We start from the raw sequence: 20889 nt of genomic DNA, 5'->3' as shown, positions 1-20889 counted from the left end.
TTTCGTTAAATTTGGAGCATTTTGATATTTTTGAAATTTTTGGTGTAGTTTCCATGGCAACATTGTAGTTCCAATGATTGCCAAAATTCTCCAAAACCAGTATATAGTGGGCACCTACATTTTATCAAAATATAATGATTCCGAGTTTAAGCATATCCAAATAATTCATTAAAACCAGAAACTGGATTTTTTCACATTTGTTCTGTTTCCATGGTAACGGCAGCCATTTTTAGTTCCAAAGTTGCACTGCAACTCGAAAGTCAGGGTTCCTTGTTATAGTGAACTATCATTTAGATTGGTTCTTTTGGTTCCGAGAAAGCGGGCGGACAAAATTAGGTTGAAGAAAAAAAATTAATAATAGGGAAAAAGAAACAGAGGAAAAGCAATATGTCACCCGACATTGTTTATCGGGTAACATTATAATTTTTATTTAAGAATTGAATGCTTCTTTTTGTAAATTTATTGGGGTGTTGAAGCGTTGACCGAAGTACATTTGGTATGAAGCGCGGAAGCGCTTCATGCTAAAAATGTGCGCCCGGTCAACGCTTTTACAACCCTATAAAGTTAAAAAAAGAAGCATTCAATACTTATAATTTCATTTTTTAGCTATGATCAGGAAAACACGAATCTTATAATTTTTGTATTTTCTTCACCTGTGCACTTTATTGTGGGAACACGTGTTATCATGAATGAAAAGTTTTATTGAGTGATGCAATTGCTTACGGAATAACACGTGATGTACAGTTAGCCAATCAAAATAAAGTATTATAATGAAACATACATCTAATGTAATTATGAGGGTTTAATGGACTAGTGAAAAATTAAGGTATCAGATGTTTGAAAGGAATATTAATTGTATAATTTGGAAATTATACTATTATATATGTGTGTTGGCTTGCAATTAAACTGCTACATCTAAAGGAGAAGAGGAAACAAATGCAACAAAACAGACTTGTTATAAGGAAGAATTCAGACATTTACGATCAATATAGAAATAAGAAGAGTTGGTATGATTGCCATTGAGACAACTCTCCACCAGAGTTCAAATAAAGAAAAAAAGACGATTACTAACGTGTATTATGTCACTGAGCGGCCCTCAACGATGAGCATAACTTATACCGCATAGCAAGCTAAAAAAAGCTTTTAGAAATGACAAGTGTAAAACAATTTGAAGGAAAAATCAAGCAGCACAAAACAATAATCGAAAAACAAATAGAACATACAAGACAGGACAACCACTGTATAAAAGGCTCTTCGCTTGGGAAAGGATAATCCAAAATAGTGTGTGGTTAAACGTGAATATAGAGGGCGCTCTAACCTCTCCTAGCATGGGATAGTGGCACCACCTTAAATCTTTACAAAACAAACATGAGAAACAACAACGAATGACAGCCATCCCGGTACAATTTCCTAAATTGGGACTGACCATCATGGTGTCTGCTCTATGATAAGACTATCAATAATGTGGGCGCCTGGTGTGTTTAACTTCATTCTGCTCATGTTCCTAAAACATGGAGTCCAGCAAAACCAAGTTACTCTTTATTTATACAATAAAATTGTTGGATTTACTATAACACCATTGCATGCATATCATGGAATCGCTGAATTTTCTAAGCAACGGTTCGAATTTGAATTACATCGCAGACGATTGGGTTTAGTATGAGTGATGACACTATGGGCTATTATTATTCTAAAAGTAAAGTTAACACTGCAACAGGAATTTAGGTTTTTACTTAAGTTTAAAAATGGTTTAAACTAAGATTTAAACGTTGATGACGTCATGAAATTTGAAGATTTATTGCACTAGTGCAATATTAGAATTTATTGCACGCTAACTTTTGGTTACGTTCTGTGGGAAATATTATATTGCTATACAATAAATTTATTTATTAGTTTTTTATGATTTTTGTATCTATATTTATTTTTCTATTAGGAAAAGTATTTAATGTTAAACTTTTTGTACTGGTACGGAACGGTAAAAGATATATTTATAATCAGTTTAAACTTTATTTTCGTAATATTTACATATAAGAATAGGATTTAGTAGAATAACATTTAAATAAATCCCATTAGTCAATCTTACAATCATTTGTATTAACATGGGAAATCTAAATGTCGCATCTTCATGTCGAAGTTAAAATGAATTGAAATGTATGAAATTGTGTTTCAGGCAAAGTATATTCGCTTTTATGACCGTTCTGTTTTATCCGTAGTTGGTCATCAGACGAACCAATTATCTAACACTATATGTAGCCTTCGGTCTTGTGATTTCATCTGTTAAATGAATGTTTACAAATAAAAGAAATTTAAATAAACAACATATTTAATGTTGTTTAAAACATGGTTCTTTAGATAGTAAAACAGATATGTTCTATTTTAGATATTATAGATATATTTTCAACTTAATTGAATAAACAATTTGAATATCTTTTGAATGATTATTTCAGTGTTCTTCTTATAACTCATAATGAGAAGAAGAAGAACAAAACGGGACGGCTTGCTTAATGTACACATCTCTTTTACAGCAGATTCCATTGAGTGTGTAGCGAAAGGTAATATCTTTGGTTTGCTTGCTTGTTAGCTGAACCGTGAAGTCACTATTATATGAGGTATACTACCTTCTTTTCGAAGTAGCATAGTCCAACAGACAGATCGATTGGTTTTCTATTATACTAGTCTATTCTAAAGGTAGGTAGTTTACCTAACCTATGAATGACTTCACGGTTCAGCTAACAAGCAAGCTAACCAAAGATATTACCTTTGGTTACGCACTCAATGGAATCCGCTGTAAATCATTGGTTGCATCCACTTCACACTAAGTTAAACTTCGGTGGAATGTTGTCTCATCTACAATCATACCACATCTCCTTATTTTTTATAAATTACGTATTCTAATCGTATTTTTATTGCAGATGATATTCGTTTGTCCTTTAAAGAATTTGATGTTAATATTTGTGTTTGTCTCTTATATTCTTTTAAAATTTGTTAAGTCTCTGTTTAGCGTAAAGCTTGACATATAGTAGTCTCCCTTGCCCATCGTTGAAGACCATACGTGTGCTGGTCTTCAGAAGTATTGAAACTTGCCTAACATTGAAGACCATATAGTGATGTGTGTTGATCTTGCTCGAGACTTGTGGTGTGGAAACATGCCTGTCATTGAAGGTGGAACAATAAGATGTTGCATAATAACATACGAGACAACTCTCTACAAAGACCAAATGGCGTAGAAGTTGACAACTATAATAGGTCACAATATATTTTGTCTTCAACAATAAGCAAAACTATAGCAGTATAAACCCAAAATCCATACCACACAGAAAGCTTTAAAATACCTCGAAATGACAATTGTAAAAGAAATTCAAACTAGAAAACAAGAGACATGATAAATGTATAAAACAATAAACGAAAAAGATTTTGTTTTCAGTAATGTATTTTGTTGATTAGGAATTTATTTTTTGTGATATTGTGATGTCAGATTTCTTTCTCGATGACATTTGCATTTGCTCCTCATTTTGTTTTCGTAACTGGTGTTTTCGTATACGTTCAAGAAGTTTTACAATCGCAAATCATTAATCTTTTATTCACAAGTCAGCTATAATAAGGCATAGCCGTTTGAACAATTTGCAACATTAATTTTTGACTAGATTCCACCAAAATATAGATTTTCAAATTCATCATGTAGAAATGTCTCCTTTTACACAAAAGTAAATTGAAATTTTGTTTCGACATTATTGTCATAAATTTCGTCACCGTGTACGTCATTTCGTCTGGTGAGATGTACATGGTCAATGTCTGTTTCATCTGATAACATGGTCCTCCACGTCCCCTTAAGGTAATCGTTACAATGGATCACACCCCCGGGAATATACAAGGTGTGACGTTTGGGGATTTTGAATCCAGTTATGTGAAATTCTCCGTCCTCTGTAAATTTAGTTAGAATGAATGTTCCAGACTCGTCTGTCAACGGACAATCTAAGTGAGAAAACTCGTGACGTTCGAGACCCGCTCCACCGTTGGTTGCAGCAACATATTTTTCTAAATAGCCATTCTCGTATGTAAAGTCCTGTATTCCATGTCTATACAACAACGAAATCTTTTCTTGTTTTGCGTCAGCAAAACTGCAGTCATAATATCGCAATAGTTCTGTAGTGGCCACATCGGTAACAACTCTTCCATTGAAATCTGGCGGGAAAGTAATTTTACCGGACTTTCCAGGTACTGTTCCTATTTCCCATTTTACCCCTTTAACTACGGTGTGTTTGGGAATAAGAGGCGGAAGATCACGGAAGCATGCCAGATCTATTAAACTGTATTCCCCTGGAACTAAATCTGCCACCATCCCATGCCCTCCTTTCATTACAATTGTTCCCGTGTTTCCTTTCCTTCTGAAAGTCGCAAAGTTCTTCCATCTATCACGTATGTATGTTGTAAGTTCTTTGGAATCTGTGTCACTATAGACCTGTTTAAGCTGGTTCTGGAACTGACCTACTGATGATTCATTTAGGTCGATAGCCTCAATTTCTTCCTCGATTATCGAAGTTAGAACATCAGAATTGCCTCCCTGGACCATTTTCTGAAAATCGGAGAAGGTGATTTCATCTTTCGCACTTTCAGAAAAAGAGGTCATAATTTTAGACATCCTAATTGAACGTTTCTTCTCCCATACATATTCTGTAAATTCTCTGAAGTTTAATGTGCCAGAGCCATTACGGTCTGCTTCTAAAAACGCCTTTCTTATGGCGTTTACGCATTCAGCAGTTGATGTCTCATCCATCACGTGCTTCGAAAAGTACACTTCAAATTCATCGAAGGTGATCTCCCTTTTATCACGTGTGTCCACCGTTTTAAACACTAAATTTACTTCTTTTTCAGACATTGTTAGGCCTATTTCTTTGATAAATTTGTGAAATTCAGTTCTTTCTAGAAGACCGTTACCGTTTGTGTCTATTTTCATGAATACTGCTTTTAGTTTTTCTCTGTTAACTGCTATGAAATCGGTGTTGTTGTTATTCCCCAGACTACCTGTTTTGTTCCCATTCGTTCCATTTAGTCCTGGTTTAGTGGTGACTTTTGGCACAATCTCAACAGTTACAACGTCTGTTGTTTCCTGAATACCTTCCAACTGAATGACTGGTGTACGAATTGGACTTGGCATGTTCGAAATTGCACGAGATACTCGTTTGTGATTTTCATTTAGTGCCGTTTCTACTTTCTGCAAAGAACTTTGTTTGGTTATTGGTGTTGAAGACTGTTTAATCCTTTTTGTATATCGATCACGCAGCAATTTCTGTACTGGAGTTGTGTTATCTAGTATGCATTCAATGATTTCCTCTACAGAAGATAACCATGATCGTTTTTCGAAGTCATCTTCAACTGCTATTTCCAATTCTATAACTGGATGGTTTGCTATACAAAATCTGCCTTTTAAATGATGTATTATTCCACTGTACATTGGGAGACTTTCTACTTTTGTATTCTTAGTAATTACTAACTCTATTTTCTTAGTGCTGCTTTGAATTCTAACTTTATCTGGACTTCCGGTATATACACTTACACTTCGTGGAGTAAGGACGCAGCTGCGCTTTGCCCATGTCGACCAGTTTGATTGCTTCCTACATCTAACGTATACTTTCTCTTTTTTCAAAATCTCTAATACAAGCCAGGAATAAAGGTCATCAATGCATGCTTTTGTTTTATCTACCGTTACTTCTTTGAACACAAGATCTTCGAGTATTTTGATGAAATCCATAAAAATGAAACTGTCTGCTTTGAACATTTCATCAGTTGATTTGATTATGTTCCCGAAGTTACCAAGGACCTTGTCGGTAAACCAGCAAGCCTCTTCTTTACACAAAACAGGTGGATATGTATCTTCTCTCACTAACCGGTTGTTGATTTTCCATAATTTGTATAGGTCATCATTAGATATGGAACTTTTACATGTTGTTTTAATCACATCCCAGCAGGCCTCTTCAATACTTTCAAGGAGAATACCGAAAGAAACTCCTTTCTCTCGCAGAGAATTTTTAACATATATTTTGTAATCCTCAAATTTAATGGTTTCGTCTTGAAATGTCTGATTGAAGATGTGTTCCGAGAAATTCACAGTCTGTAAGCCACTGATACTTTTGGTTACTGCTTTTACTATTTCTGTTGGTGCGCTGACTGCACATTTCTTGGTGACATCTAGTGCTGCCACCGCCTGCCAAACGCATGCTAGTTGCTCTCCAGGCATGTTAAGTTACCTGAAAGGAAAACAAAACTCGGTAAACAAGTGGAACTCTCAAGTACATAAAGTTTTACTAAGACTAAAATGTATGTCGGTCACAAGAGACCAAATGACACAGTTAATAACAACTGTAGGTCATCGTATGGCCTTCTACAATGAGTAAAGACCATATCGCATAATCAGCTATAAAAGATCATCAAAGGCCCTGAAATTACAAACGGTAAAACAATTCAAACGAGACTACTTACAGCCTAATTCATGTATAAAATACTGAACGAAAAACAAATACGCGATAGCAACAAACGACAACCTCTAAATTATCGGGTCTTGGACAAGTTTACTAAATCGATTTGTTTTTCATATAAAGTTGAACTGTCACTAGAAGAAAAATGCACGCTTAGTTTGTTGAAATATATAATGTTTACTACACTCAGGTTTTTTTTGCAACAACAAAAGCGTTAGTAACATTAAAAATTGTGTGGAAAACATTGCATTCAAAAATAATTATTAAAAATTCTACCGATAAGTAACTTTTATCATAATTGAGCTAATTGACTTACTTTTGTAAAAGTGGTTTACATCTATGTTATATGATATCAAATTATTTTAAGTGTTCTATTTTCAACAAATCCATGTAGCTTGTATACAGGACGCTTAATTTATATACTATTATGTATACGTTTCACAGTGGGTTTCCCCAGATAAAAAGGTGCTCTACCAAGAACTGACCAATCGAATTGACAAAATATCTGAAATGATGTATATTTTTGTCTTTTGATTTAATCGCGCCCTCAGGTACAAAATCAAATCTTTTTAAAAAATTTTCTATTTAATGATTTATATATCCGGGGTTTAAATTATTTCGTCCATTATAAGTATAGTATTACCTATATAAGAATATGTATTCTACGTAAACTATTATTAGATTCTTTACTTTTAACGATTGTATGGTATCTGGGAAGAGTGAAGATGTTCCTGATAGTATACGGAAACTTACAAGTTTATCTTTACCAAGGAACATTGGTCATTAACCTATTTTCTTATAAGCATGTTTTTTGTTTGTTTGTTTTTTAAATTATTTAATTTTATTATTTTCTAGAACAAAAACAATTTGTTTCAGATGGTAAATGAAAAAAATCTATTCCACCGATGGGTTTTCAACACAGCGGGAAAACGTCGCAACCCTCGGCGAGCTTCAACTGGCCCCTAAGCATTAACCTTATTTTAATATTTTAAATAAAACAAAACAATGTAATTTATTAGTTTTGTAAGGAAGATTGTTGATTGCCTTTATGAAATATATTTCCATTTGTTTTTTTACACCGGCAAGGGAATTGAGAGCTTGTCATATTTTTTAAGGCATCTGTCTAATGTTGAAGACTAAATATGTTGATCACTAGATTTCCTTCGGCTAAAATTCTTTGATGAAAATGTTCAAGATTTCATTGATTCCTTGTATAGATTTGCAACTAGATACAAAGTAATGTCTATGTTATTATAACACATTCATTGTGTAACACATTTAGATACAATGGTGGGGCAATACAGATGTTAAAAACATGAATTTTAATTTTACATTAAACACAATTTTGATAATTGTAACCTTTTATTTTCTCTTATAAACATCTTCTGTTTCTGAAAAAATAACTGAGTCATATGCATGCATAAGACAATCAAAACTTGTGTGTTCTGAGAGAATTACTATTGTCATCTGAACGCAGTTGACAATCTATTATGATAACAGGATCAGTACATATGACAAATTACGCACACGGTAAAAAGCTTTAAAATATAGATACATGTACGTATAACATTGTTACATGTTTTTTTGTTGAAACATGATTTAATTACAGTCACATTTTTTTTTTATGATAAATATATCCATGTCATTTTGGCTTTGAAAGATATGATAACACTTTTCCTGGAAAATAATGACCCACCGATAAAATCAAATTTACAAATATATATCATATTACCAAGAAAAGGGGGAGACGACCAACAATGGCGTATCATTCTATGGTATACACATTCAAATTCTAAACTGAGCTATATCGCATTGCTTTGCCATCCGTGTGATGTGGTTTAGCTTTTGATTTTGCCATTTAATAAAGAACCTTTTCACCACTTTAATGGCATATTTGGTTACTTCAATTACTTTATTTGCACATTTCTCGATCATTGTTGCAATCGTTTCACGTTGATTCTATCAAAAAGGATGTCTTCTCACCCAGCTTAGTTCGAAATGAAATACATGTTTTTTTTTATGGTACTTCAAAAGTTTTTTATGAAGCCTCGTTGGTAAAGTGCTCGCCACGACTACTCGCTCGAGGGATGAGTTTGATCCAAACCTATCCAAACAGATCTTCAATCCTGTGCAGGTGACGTTAAACACCAATCCATCCACCCTCGCTCATTTCCAATTATATAGCTACGAAGTATTTTATTTATCAACAATAACAATAAATGTCACAAAACAATCATGATGTCATCTTTAAATAAATTGAAGTTCCGTAAGGAAAAGGGCCAAAAACCACCGTGTGTTTCATTCGAGCGATGTTAATAAATAACCGAGTTAATGAAGAAAAACAAAAGCGGATCTAGTTTTAAGAATTTGAATGATATATTTAAAAAGTTCTTAACAAATTTACATTTTATTATTCTATGAAAAGAAAGGTTATTAAATTGGCTACCAAAGACATAATTTTAATTGAAATGGAATTAGTTTGTACAAAACAAAATATTTGATGACTTCAATTACCATGCACATGAGAGTGTGGTTTGGAATGTCTCTCTTTTTATTCATACTAAAATTTGTCATTTAAAATGTAAAGGTTTTACAAGTCTAACTTAATTTTAACTTGTTTACAAGGTTGAAAGTTAGGCATATATTTTTTTTAAAAGTCTTAAATTTATTTTAATTTGTTTACGTAGATATAGGAAGATGTGGTGTGAGTGCCAATGAGACAACTCTCCATCCAAATAACAATTTAAAAAGTAAACCATTATAGGTTAAAGTACGACCTTCAACACGGAGCCTTGGCTCACACCGAACAACAAGCTATACAGGGCCCCAAAATTACAAGTGTAAAACCATTCAAACGGGAAAACCAACGGTCTAATGTTTGTAAGTAAGTCAGACATAATGATGTCAACATGCCATCAATGGACGGCCTGGTGAGAAAAAGATAAATAGAAATTGGCTTTATTGCTTTCAACTTAAGTTAGCACAATAGTTATAACTGTCCTTATTTGTTTACAGCTAATTGCCTAATGCATGTAGAGCAAAACTTTGGTTAGCTTGCTTACTTTGTTTGTATATTGTACAATCATATTATGTTAACACCCAATTAAATTCAGATATAATATACGTATACAGGTTAAACTATGGCTATATCTATTGTTCAAAGATGTCAATCTTATTCACAAAGCTTGTATAAACAATTATACAAAGCAAGCAAGCCAACCAAAGTTTTACTTTTCAAGCCTTAGGAAATCAGCTGTAACCAAAGACAAACATCAGTAAAAAATAATAAGTATTGTTCAAAAAGATCGCCTGATAATTAACGCCCGGCGGCATATATTACTATATATATTTCTCGGTATACTCAAAAGTTACTTATCAATCATATGAGTACAATAGAAAGTTTATTTTTCCATATTTCTCGACGCGAAGCATTAACTTGCTAATATCCGATTTCTAGTAAATAAGTACAGCTACGGGGAAATGTTTGCTCCTAGGAAATAGATATTTTCGAGTTAACAGGTTTTGAAAAACAATTAACCGGTTAGCAATTACATTGTAAAAAAACTTGAAGTGGTGTGATTGTCAATGAAACAACTATCCACCAGCTTTCAAAAGAAGTGGACGAAGGCATATTAAGGCAACTGTCACGTACGAACTTCAACAATGAAAAAAAAAACACCATATAGTCGGTTTGAAAAGGTATGCGAGAATTGAATTTCTGCTATGTTATGGGCTGACGTATTTTAGGCATTACACTTTACTTTCATTATTCTAACATTCAAATATGTGAGTAAGATGCGAATAAAATCCTTAGCGTATGCACACAATGCAATGTCGAATCTATGAGAGCATACCTCATGTACTGTTCTATATGCAGGATAAATTGTTGAATATTTTAATCTTTCTTGATGATATTCATGATTAAAAATGGATGAGCCAATGTTGCGCTTTAACAGTTTAAGAAAACTTAATTCAAATATTTGATACTAAAATTTTGTCATTTTGAACAATGCGCATTGGTTGACAAAAATATGCTCAATAATGTGTTTCAAAGGAAAAAGAACTCTGCCGATACTGAAAATCATTTCATGAAGAATAAATAGACCCATTTTCGTCATGAATGTAGTGGTTAAGACCGATGACTACAGTGCTGAAAAGTCCGGGGTTCGATCCTGACGTGAGGAGCGCTAAAAATTCCGGTACATTTGAATGGTAATTTTCACCCTCCCACACACACCTGTGATACACAGAACAGAGTTAAAACTAGAATGCATACTTAGGGAGCCTAGGCCGGTCAAAGTGCACCCCCCCCCCCCCCACCGGTCACAACTTTGACCAGAATCAGTCTGCGGATATCTATTCTGTTTGTCCGTTCCGCTGAGTCCGCCGGATAGCTAGCCCCTGAGTTCCTCAGCTTCCTTGCCCATGATAATAACAGATTTTCACGTTTCCTTACACACCATGGTGTTGGGTTGGGGAGTGTCCATTTGTTGTACATAAGTTGACTTTCGCTTTTCATCCTGTTAAAGACTGTACACGAATACCACTGCAGTCAATGTAAAAATATGAAAATTAAAAAAATGTAGACTCACCTGAACAAAAGCCCATATAGAAGTGCCACTTTAAAGAGAGATTTACCTGTACAATTTCGCGTTTATGTTTAAAGTTTCAATTTGACCAATACGATTAGTCGAACAATCAAGTAACTTGAGTTAATATGACATATTTTCTAAACTCTCACTGAAAAGAACAAAGACCCTTAATTAACGTAATACCATAGCCATGCTATTTCTGAAAAGGACAATAGACTTGATAAGAATTACATGTACTATCTTGTCAACTTGGCTTGGAGCTAAAATCAGTCAACCGTTGGAATCTACGGTTCAGTTAATAAAATATAAGTTCTTTTTGTAATATTTTGATTAAAATAATACTTTACAAATAGCACATATGGAAGCGAGACGCAGCCTTAATTGCTAATCTTGCAGAAAAATAAATATGGCTTGGAGGTAAATAAAGACAATCGTTGGCGCTTAGTTTATAAAATATAAATTAATTATACAACGTTTTGATAAAAAACAATACTTTAACAAAGAGAAAATACGAAGGTGAGACGCAGACTAGTCCTGTTAATCTTGCATGTTTTATTAAGATGTCCTCTTTATGACGATTTTAGAAACCATTTATATTATGTTGCTGAAACTTTTAATGATAATTCTAATACTTTAGATGATAATCACAAGTTAGTGTTTTTGTTCTCAGATGTAAATATGATACGTGTGTGAGTCAAAACCTGTCATTTAATTTTAAAAAGACGTAGAAGAAATTTTATATATTGTAAATAGTATTTTATTTCATATTGTGTATTATATCTATGCATTTCAATAGTCTCTTATAATTCTGTATAGAATGGCTCTCATTTTATTTAGTATTATTTTACAATGTATAAAGATTGATTGTACTTGTTGAGAGATGAGACTTGAATAAAACATTGAATTGAATTGCTAAAAACTATTTAACACAATTTGTTTTATTGATGTCTTTATCGATTCTTTGTCAACCCTCTTACTCTACATGAGTTCGACCTTGACCTCACAAACTGAAAGATACTTAGTCTAATATAAGAATTAAAGTAAGTATTATAAGTATAGTATGTATAAAAATAAATAAAAAACCTAAATGACATGAATGTAGAAGAGAAGAGATGCTTTGTTTCCATAAAATGGGCTCACAAAAAGCATATAATAATATCCTTATAATATTATTCTTTTACAAATATAATTACCAATACAGTATACATAGTTACAAACACAAATAAGAAACAAGTTTTCATATATCAGTATATATAGGAGTATATATAAAACATTCGTTTCAGGCACACGTCTACAAAGTTACAAAACAGTATACTGTGAGTAGGCTAAATATATCTAGCTGAACTACAGCTATATATAAACATAAATATAAGATTAAATGAGTCCTTAGTTATAAGGTCATCTTAAACCTTAGATATTGTAACTTATGTCATTGTAACGAGATTGGTGATGAATTTCATTACACTTTGCAGTGTAGTTCTTTGGCAATTTTTCGAGCACAATATTTGGATACTTTTTTCTTGCACAGATAAAACATACTAAAATTTGAAAAACTATTTCAGTTAAAGATTAAAAATAAGTTGAAAAAGCTGTGCAAATTTATCAGGGTTATAACTTTTCAAGTGAATCTTCCTGGTTAATCACCACTCTTCTTTATTATACTGTTTATTGTATTTTATTTAATATTTTCATCTCATCTTGTCATGTGTGCTTGTGTTATTTTATATAGATTCTGATGAACTTCTTTGTACCATTGTAATGTTATGGTGTTTGAGAAATAAAGAATCTTGAATCAAATCTTGAATCATAAAGAATTCTCCATTGCATCATTTAACAAAAAATAAAGTTATAACTGATCAGAGATATATATGTTGCAGTTATGCCAGAAAAATATAACACACGGACTAATTTACTTTAAATACCGTTACGAATTTCTTTTGACGCTAGATTTGACCAAAACATGAATATCAGTGTTGCCCTGAACAGCAATTTGTAGCATTGATAAATATTTTTACCTAATGAATATTGTCCAGTGGCGGATCCAGAGGGGGATCCGGAACCCCCTTTTTTGGACGATCAATGCATTTGAATGGCAACATACAGTTGGACCCTCCCCCTTAATCTGGGTTGGGAATCCCTTTAAACAATGGCTGGATCTGTCCCTGTTGTCGAAGACTTTATAAGCATATTTTTTTCAGGCTTCCGTATAATCAAAGTAAACTATTTTTCAAAATCTCATTGAAATTAAACCATGTATGTGGGCAGTGTTATAGCGTTATAATTTGCCGTCTCGGTGTTATAATTCGTCTCAAGTATTTGTTGTGATAATATGTAGATAATACAGTTTTACGAAATATAGGCTTGATTTCTTTTTGCTTCATCACATCCTTGTATACGTAACATTGTATATGATATATAACATAACGATGTTACTTTTATACTAATAAAAGTAAACAACCGATGGATCGGAACTAATTTCGGGTTCGTCCATATAATCCACCCACGACCGTTAGCTTCCTCGTATAGTTCATTAGTTTACCCACATTTAAATGTTTAGTCAGTTATAACCTTGACACTTTATGATTTTTTTATAGTCACCTTTGAGTTTATTTAAATTTACCACTCCCCTTTTTTTAAGGGATGTAAGTTGACATTAGGAAAACTCAACATTCTGAAGTCTTCTGCCTTGTCAGATTTTTTTTGACGACGGTTATGAAAATATTAGACTAAACTTGAAATTTACCTAAAGATCTATCTTTAGCAATGTCGGCCATCTTGTTTTACGGATTGGATCATTCGGCACATTTTGTAAACTAGATAATTCAAAGAATAATGTGGTCAAGTTTGGTCAAAGGACAAGGTACGATAAAGCCCGTTTTGCCCCCCTATTTCTCATTTTTCAAGTTCTGAGTTGGAAAGCTATTTATTATGTTACAATATCCCTGATACTTTAAGTTTGTTTGGATGAACTTGAAAACCAATAATTTGAGCAACTGGGTGAGGTGAGGGGGATAAACTTTCTGTTATTATTCAATTATACTAAAATTGAGAATGGAAATGGGGAATGTGTCAAAGAGACAGCAACAATAATATTGTAATTATTATTCATTTTATTATTATAAACTTTCTGTTATTAGTCAATTACAATGATGTGATTGTTGTTCACTTTGCAGGTGTTTCGTACAACAATTTTTAGTTTTTAGGTGCCCGGGCCAACGTGACCCAGTTTTTTTTTATTCTAATGACAAAGGCACTGGTTTCTTTGGTCTAAATCGCCGTAAATTCTCCGGGTCACGTAGGATTATATTTTAAGAATCAACGACCAAAAATTGTTATTTTTCCTTCTTTTGGCGGTTTTTGGTGACCTTTACTCCCCCCTTTTCCCTCACCTCACCCATTTTCTAGAATTAATGGTTTTGAAGTTTATCCAAACAAAATTAAAGCTTTAGGAATTATTTAAATGAGAAAATAGGGGGAGGGGACAAAAAAGGGGCATTATCGTACCTTGTCCTTTGGTACAGTGATTTCAGAGAAGATTTTTGAATAAGTTAACAGACGAAGACGGGCACCAAACATTTAGAAAAGCTCAATTGACCCCATAGACCAGGTGAGCTAAAAACGAAGGAGATGTGGTACGAGTGTTAATAAGACACCTTATATCAGAAATCAAAGTACGTGCACGATGCATGTGTAATTATATAACGGAAGATACCAGTTACTGGTGCAGTGCCTCCCCGAAGACCATTTGATATTTTTTAAACTATCTTGTTTGCTTAAATGCATATAAAAAAAATGTTTCCGTGTTCTCACCTGTTAGATCGCCATTTTGATGAATCTTAATGTGTTGAGCAGGTTATAGTTTGATATCAAACTTGAGGTTGAGTTTTTAGCAACTGTCTTAATCAATATTAAGACTTACTTTTAAATTAGGAGCAAGTAGACAAGCCATCTTGAAAGTCTCTTCCGTAGGACAATTTGTTGGATTTCGAATTTCTAAGTTATTCATTCGTGAAAATTCCTAAAGGGGCTATCGGACAATCGGAGAAAAAAAACCAACAGAAACATCCCACTAAACAAAGATGATTTTAAGTAAATTCCAATGGAGATGGATAAGTATATCCTAGTCTACTAGTGGAACCCGTTGTTTTACTTTAGTCTGCACTTCATATAAAATAAGAAGTGGTATTTTTTTGTTTTCTCGTTTCAATTATTAATCATTTTTCATTTGGGGGTCATTAATAGCTGACTATGCGGTATGGGTTTTGCTTCTTTGACGAAAGCAGCACGATGACCTATTATAGTTGTTAGCGTCTATACAATTCGATCTCTGGTGGATGGGGTGTCACCTTGGCAACAATATCACATCTTCTTATCTCAACATTACCCCCTTTAAAAAAAAGAAAGGGGATGGACTGGTGTACTCCAGAAGGAGAGTTAGTTCCATCCAAATAGAAATTCTCATACTACCCGGCTAGGTGACAAATAAAACTATGTGCTCCGGAAGGACAGGTTATTATAGTTTTTATTCCCACTTGTGACACTGACGTTGAAAATAAAATCCAATGATATTTTAAGTCTAATGAGCTGATGTCGTAAACGTGGACCTGTTGCTTTAGTATAATCACTTTATTCAATTCATCGTCTCATAAAAGTGTGATTTTTCAAACATTTTACATTTAGATCTTAAACTGATAAATTTTAATATGATTTCAATATAAATTAATCTACTGTATATAGATATAGGAAGATGTGGTGTGAGTGCCAATGAGACAACTCTCCATCCAAATAACAATTTAAAAAGTAAGCCATTATAGGTTAAAGTACGGCCTTCAACACGGAGCCTTGGCTCACACCGAACAACAAGCTATATAATATAGTCATCTTTATAAATGCAAGAAATAAGATAAACATATTTTTTTTTAGGAAACCTTGCAAATTAAGTACTATAGATAGAGATAAGACATTTTTTTAAATTTTAGAATTGGAAAGTTTTCCTAAATGCATACAGACAGAGAAAACAGTACATTCAAATATTATGATACATTACAACAAAATATCGTAATGTATGTAGGGAGAAGAAAAATATTCAAACAGGATGCGGATTCTATTTAAAAGATAATACAAATGCAATTTGAATGAGTAAAGATAATATTATGAATCATAACCATAATTAAGGACCATTGCACTTTATCAATATTTTTTATCAATGATATATATTCAGTGAAATGGGTCATATTTGATAATTGATCGTTCTATAGTCATGCGACTTCTCAGAACTGTATATAGAGAAATCGAATAACGTCCTTGATTTTAACTATATTGGTTACCGTTACATGTACCTATATAAAAAGAAATGTATTGTATTCATGCCTTTTCAAGCATTATATTGAGGTTTTTAAAAAGATTAAGTCAGAGATGGTGGCTATGTTGATCATTTTGCGCATAGTTTTCGGGACAAAAAAGATATTTCAATTTTATTTACATTCAATTGAGTATTTGCAGTGTAAAGTTATTTTTTTTAACGTTTCGATAACTTTCTTAAAGTTTTATGCAACTTAGTCTTTTATAAAGAAAAAAACGACCAGGGACGGTCTATTAAAAGAAATCCAAGCAGAATACTGCTGGGCAGACCATCAATCACGAAGATGGACATACTGTTCGATAAATCTAGGACATAGAAAGGCAGCAACCATTTGATTTTCTGGGGGCCTACGGCGAAAACAATCTATTTTTTTCGCGACAATTCGAAAATATTATTTTTCTTTCAATGTTAGCATTACATATAGTGGCAGCTGAGACAAAAACTGGAAACAAACTTTTTTTCAGAATAAATCCATAGCCTCCCCCCCCCCCCCCCCCCCCCCCCCCCCCCGGCCCGGCCGAAACAAATGGTTGCTGCCTCATGATAACAACAGGAAGCATTATCATGACCAAAGTCGTAAACCAGTAAAACAGAGAACCATTATCATGACCAAAGTCGTAAACCAGTTAAACAGTGATCCATTATCCAATACCACGGATACAGGCGCCCTAGTACTTCAGACGGCATAACACTCCCCCTGTATACGTACATACTGGGTTGTTGGAGTGTATACTGACGCGGACGTTTACATCACTTGAGACGATATGCAGAGTGTATATAGCGTTGCATTGGTTTCTGCCATCAAAAGTATTATTTCGTTGAGCTATTTATCAGAAGTCAAACACTGAAGACTGGGTCTTATTTGGGGGTCCCGATCCCGGATCCCGCTTAAATTCTGTGTGTCAGACTTCCATATCCCGCTTACACTATGTACCTTTTTTTGATAAAAATAGCGTAAAGTGTTGTTTAACTTTAAGTTATTAGAGGGGAATTATTTGAATCATGAGTCATTAGATTTATCAAAAAATGAACAAGGAATATATGATTAACATAGCGTATTTTGGAATTTCCTACAAAAATTTGAATCCGGTGTCATCATAAAAAAACACTATATCGACTATTTTAAGCAAACAAATTCAACTGATTAGTTTGTCATACATTGTATCAATTTTTAATGCGTATTTAATATATACGAACAGAGTATGCTAAGCTCTGAAAAAAGAACCTTGTTTTGATTCGTATAATGTATGGAAAACATTTTTTTTTTGTGTTTTGCTTTTGTTTTTATTCCATTGTTTTGTGTTTTGCTTTGTTTTTATTCCATTGTTTTGTGTTTTGCTTTTGTTTTTATTCCATTGTTTTGTGTTTTGCTTTTGTTTTTATTCCATTGTTTTGTGTTTTGCTTTTGTTTTTATTCCATTGTTTTGTGTTTTGCTATTGCTTTTAGAAACAGGAGGAGCCGTGAAATAGAGTTTTTAAATTATAAACTCCAGGTATAAAATAAGAGGATATTTTCAATTATAAATACTAGGTAACAACGCTTTGATGGACCCGAGGAGAAACACGGCCTACACTGCAGTGTATGAGGCAGGCCCAGCTGTTAACACTGCCGAAGAAACAGTTAAAATGATTACACTCAGACAAATTATTACAGAACAAAGAAAATTGAACATGAAGTCAGCTCTTTTTAGAGCCACGCAATCTTTCAAAAAGAGTTTGACTGTTGTGATATAAAAAACCACAAAATCAATAAAAAAGGAGTGTTTTTTTTCTCCTTTCATTTTTCTCTTCATTTTGTTTTCTTTTATTTGAATGTCTCCAAATATTAGAAAGATTTACATTGAGCGAGCATGGATGCTACTTATCAAAGAAGGTTTGTGTGTAAATTCTTTTAGTATGCGCTTAACTGGACGTCTACCAGAAGATAAAGAACCACACAGAATTCTGACCTGCTGACAAAAAGAACGTATAAGAAAGTAGTACATATTTAAAACAAAATAATTCCTACGATTAGGTGTAAATATAGAACTATGTAGAATATAATTTAGTTATTAAGGTATCAAATGAAAGGTGAAAGGCTGTGGTCCTTGTAGAACACATATTGACTGCTCTGAATGACGCATTCATGTATGAATGAATTCTAAAATTGATCAAGAGTGCATATTTTGCCTGTATCTCAGATATGAAGTACCTGGTTTGGTGTATCCAAAATTGAGGTAACCAGTACGGTACGTTTGTCTGATGTTTAAATTACGGTATATTGATCCCGCCCCCATTCAACTTTTGAAAGGAAAGAAAATCAACCTTGATAGGAATGAGGGCCAAAAAAAGAGGTTGTGCTTGTCCCAAGTCAGGAGCCTGTAATTCAGTGGATGTCGATTAATGCTGTATTATATGTATCATATTTGTTTTTCGTTCATTGTTTTGTACATGTATAAATCAGGCTGTTAGTTTTCTCGTTGGAATTGTTTTGCATTTGTCATATCGGTTACTTTTATAGCTGACTGTGGGTATGGGCTTTGCTGATTGCTGATGCTTGTACTGAGAACTACAGTTGTTTATATTAAGTTCTATGTCAGTTAGTCTCTGGAGAAGAGTTGTCTCATCGCGGGCGGGGGTGTTTTAATATGTTTGCCGTCGGGACAGTTTCCTTGCATTTGAAGAGAATCTAAATTTTCGAGAGTCAAACATTTTATGCTATACTACCAAATATATAAAAAAAAAAAATAATACATTAAATGAATTTCAACACCTATCAACCCAAATCGAAGCTGGGAATTTATATTACAAAGCTACCTGCTAATCACTTACTTACTTACGTACTAGGAAAGCGGACCTCGAAGAGAGCACCATATCAACAACTGTACAGGAAAAGCGTCTTATAGCAACCGAGGATAAAGGGATGATTTTCGATGCCGACGATAAAAATATCAAACGGGGAACATTCATAACGAAATCAGAATAAAAACATAACTGTCACAGTAGTGATATTGTAATATTCTTAAACTGTAAAATTCGTAAAATTAACACGAAATTATTTAAATAAGGGGGAGGGGATATTGCGATATGACAAACGATATCTAAGAACAACTGTAACGTGTTTGGCTTATGAACTATATGTTCGTATCCGTTTTCACAGAATCTGAGATACTCCAATATCAATCTTTTAATTAACCCAAAAACCTAACTTCAACTTGGAGGCTTTACTTAAAACTACAAGACCAACTTTGAAACTTAATAAAGAAATAACACTATTTACACAAATAACTTTATATCAAAAAGTAGTCTGTCAACTATAACCTCAATTTATCCTTGATCCTTTCACTGACTCCGAGGTCCCAACTGATTTGACAAACAATTATATTATAACCATTCAACCACTATTAAACTTTAGAACAAGCTTCAAAAATCCTAGGTTCCTGAAACATCTAGTTCTGAGACACCCAGTCTCTAAAACACCTAGTCCTGAAATGACTAGTCTCTGAAGCACCTAGTTCCTGAGACTAGTTTTGAAGCACCTAGTCTCCGGAGCACCTAAGTCTCCAGATTATTACAAGCTATCTGTTCGAGGGACTGCGACCATTCCCGAGGGAAATTACAGTGTCGGAACAACCCGGTAGCTTCTAATAATTGCAATACTTAGTCTCCGAAGCACCAAAGTCACCAGACTATTACAAACCACCTGTTCGAGGGACTGCGACCATTCCCGAGGGAAATTACAGTATCGGAACAACCCGGTAGCTTGCAACAATCGTAAAGACTTCAAAAACCGCTTGCTTCAAAACCACAACGCTTTCAACTCAACTAGGTTTACAAACTTCTCAGTCCTAACTTCTTTATTTGCTGGTATTTTCTTCCCGATGTTTAACCATCAACGGCCAAATAACAAATGAGCGACTCGCACTATGAATCAGTGTCTTTATATACCAAGAGCGCGGACCTCGAAGAGAGCACCCTAGCAACAATTAACGCATCTCATAACAACCGAGGATAAAAGGATGATTTGATATGTAGTTTTCGTTAACGTATTGTTCAAATGGGTAATTAATCATAGATTACAATTCAACGATAAATTACAAATATTGTCTTATGCCTAAAATGCATTTTTGTCACATTACCCACGCCTCCGATTTCATGCGTCCTCGCATGACTTACATACTTTTATTTCCTATTTGTATCAGCACAAAGAATAAGTTTAAAGGGTCCCTAACAAATTTTGCCTCTGCAGCGGCCCCAAGGAGCCTACTCTTTAACGAAATCTGCAGAAGGGGTCTTTAACATGCACAGGGCGTGACATGTCCCTGTACAAGGGGCCTCGGATTTAACGTCCCCATCCGACGGACTCTACATAGATATATTTTTTTTACAACCCAATAGTTACAATGCCAATAATATTTTATATAAAAAAAACATTGATATCTGCAATCACTAATTAAAGTTCAAACAAAGATTGAAATTCTTT

The 20889-nt window shown here is 33.7% G+C and overlaps 1 protein-coding gene across 3 annotated transcripts; it reads right to left on the bottom strand.

The window, feature by feature from the left end:
- Positions 1-3564: 3564 nt before the first annotated feature.
- On the bottom strand, positions 3565-11259 carry LOC134697133 (uncharacterized). 3 transcript variants are annotated; one of them, XM_063559189.1, is made up of 2 exons: positions 11066-11259; positions 3565-6245 (listed from the first exon to the last, which is right to left on the bottom strand). In XM_063559189.1, exon 2 carries the CDS (start codon positions 6233-6235, stop codon positions 3695-3697), a length of 2541 nt encoding a protein of 846 aa, XP_063415259.1. In that variant the 5' UTR covers positions 6236-6245; positions 11066-11259; the 3' UTR covers positions 3565-3694. The 3 variants fall into 3 exon arrangements, with proteins under 3 accessions (XP_063415259.1, XP_063415261.1, XP_063415260.1); XM_063559191.1 differs by having other exon boundaries at positions 11112-11247; XM_063559190.1 differs by lacking the exon at positions 11066-11259 and adding an exon at positions 6790-6982.
- Positions 11260-20889: the final 9630 nt, after the last annotated feature.

The sequence above is a fragment of the Mytilus trossulus genome, chromosome 14 (assembly GCF_036588685.1).
Source record: "Mytilus trossulus isolate FHL-02 chromosome 14, PNRI_Mtr1.1.1.hap1, whole genome shotgun sequence".
In the NCBI taxonomy this organism is placed as follows: domain Eukaryota; kingdom Metazoa; phylum Mollusca; class Bivalvia; order Mytilida; family Mytilidae; genus Mytilus; species Mytilus trossulus.
The sequence above is the reverse complement of the archived record's forward strand: the minus strand, read 5'-3'. Positions and strand labels throughout refer to the sequence as shown.

Coding starts and splice junctions, on each gene's coding strand:
- LOC134697133 (XM_063559189.1), bottom strand. CDS start 6,235: ATGCCTGGAGAGCAACTAGCATGCGTTTGGCAGGCGGTGGCAGCACTA.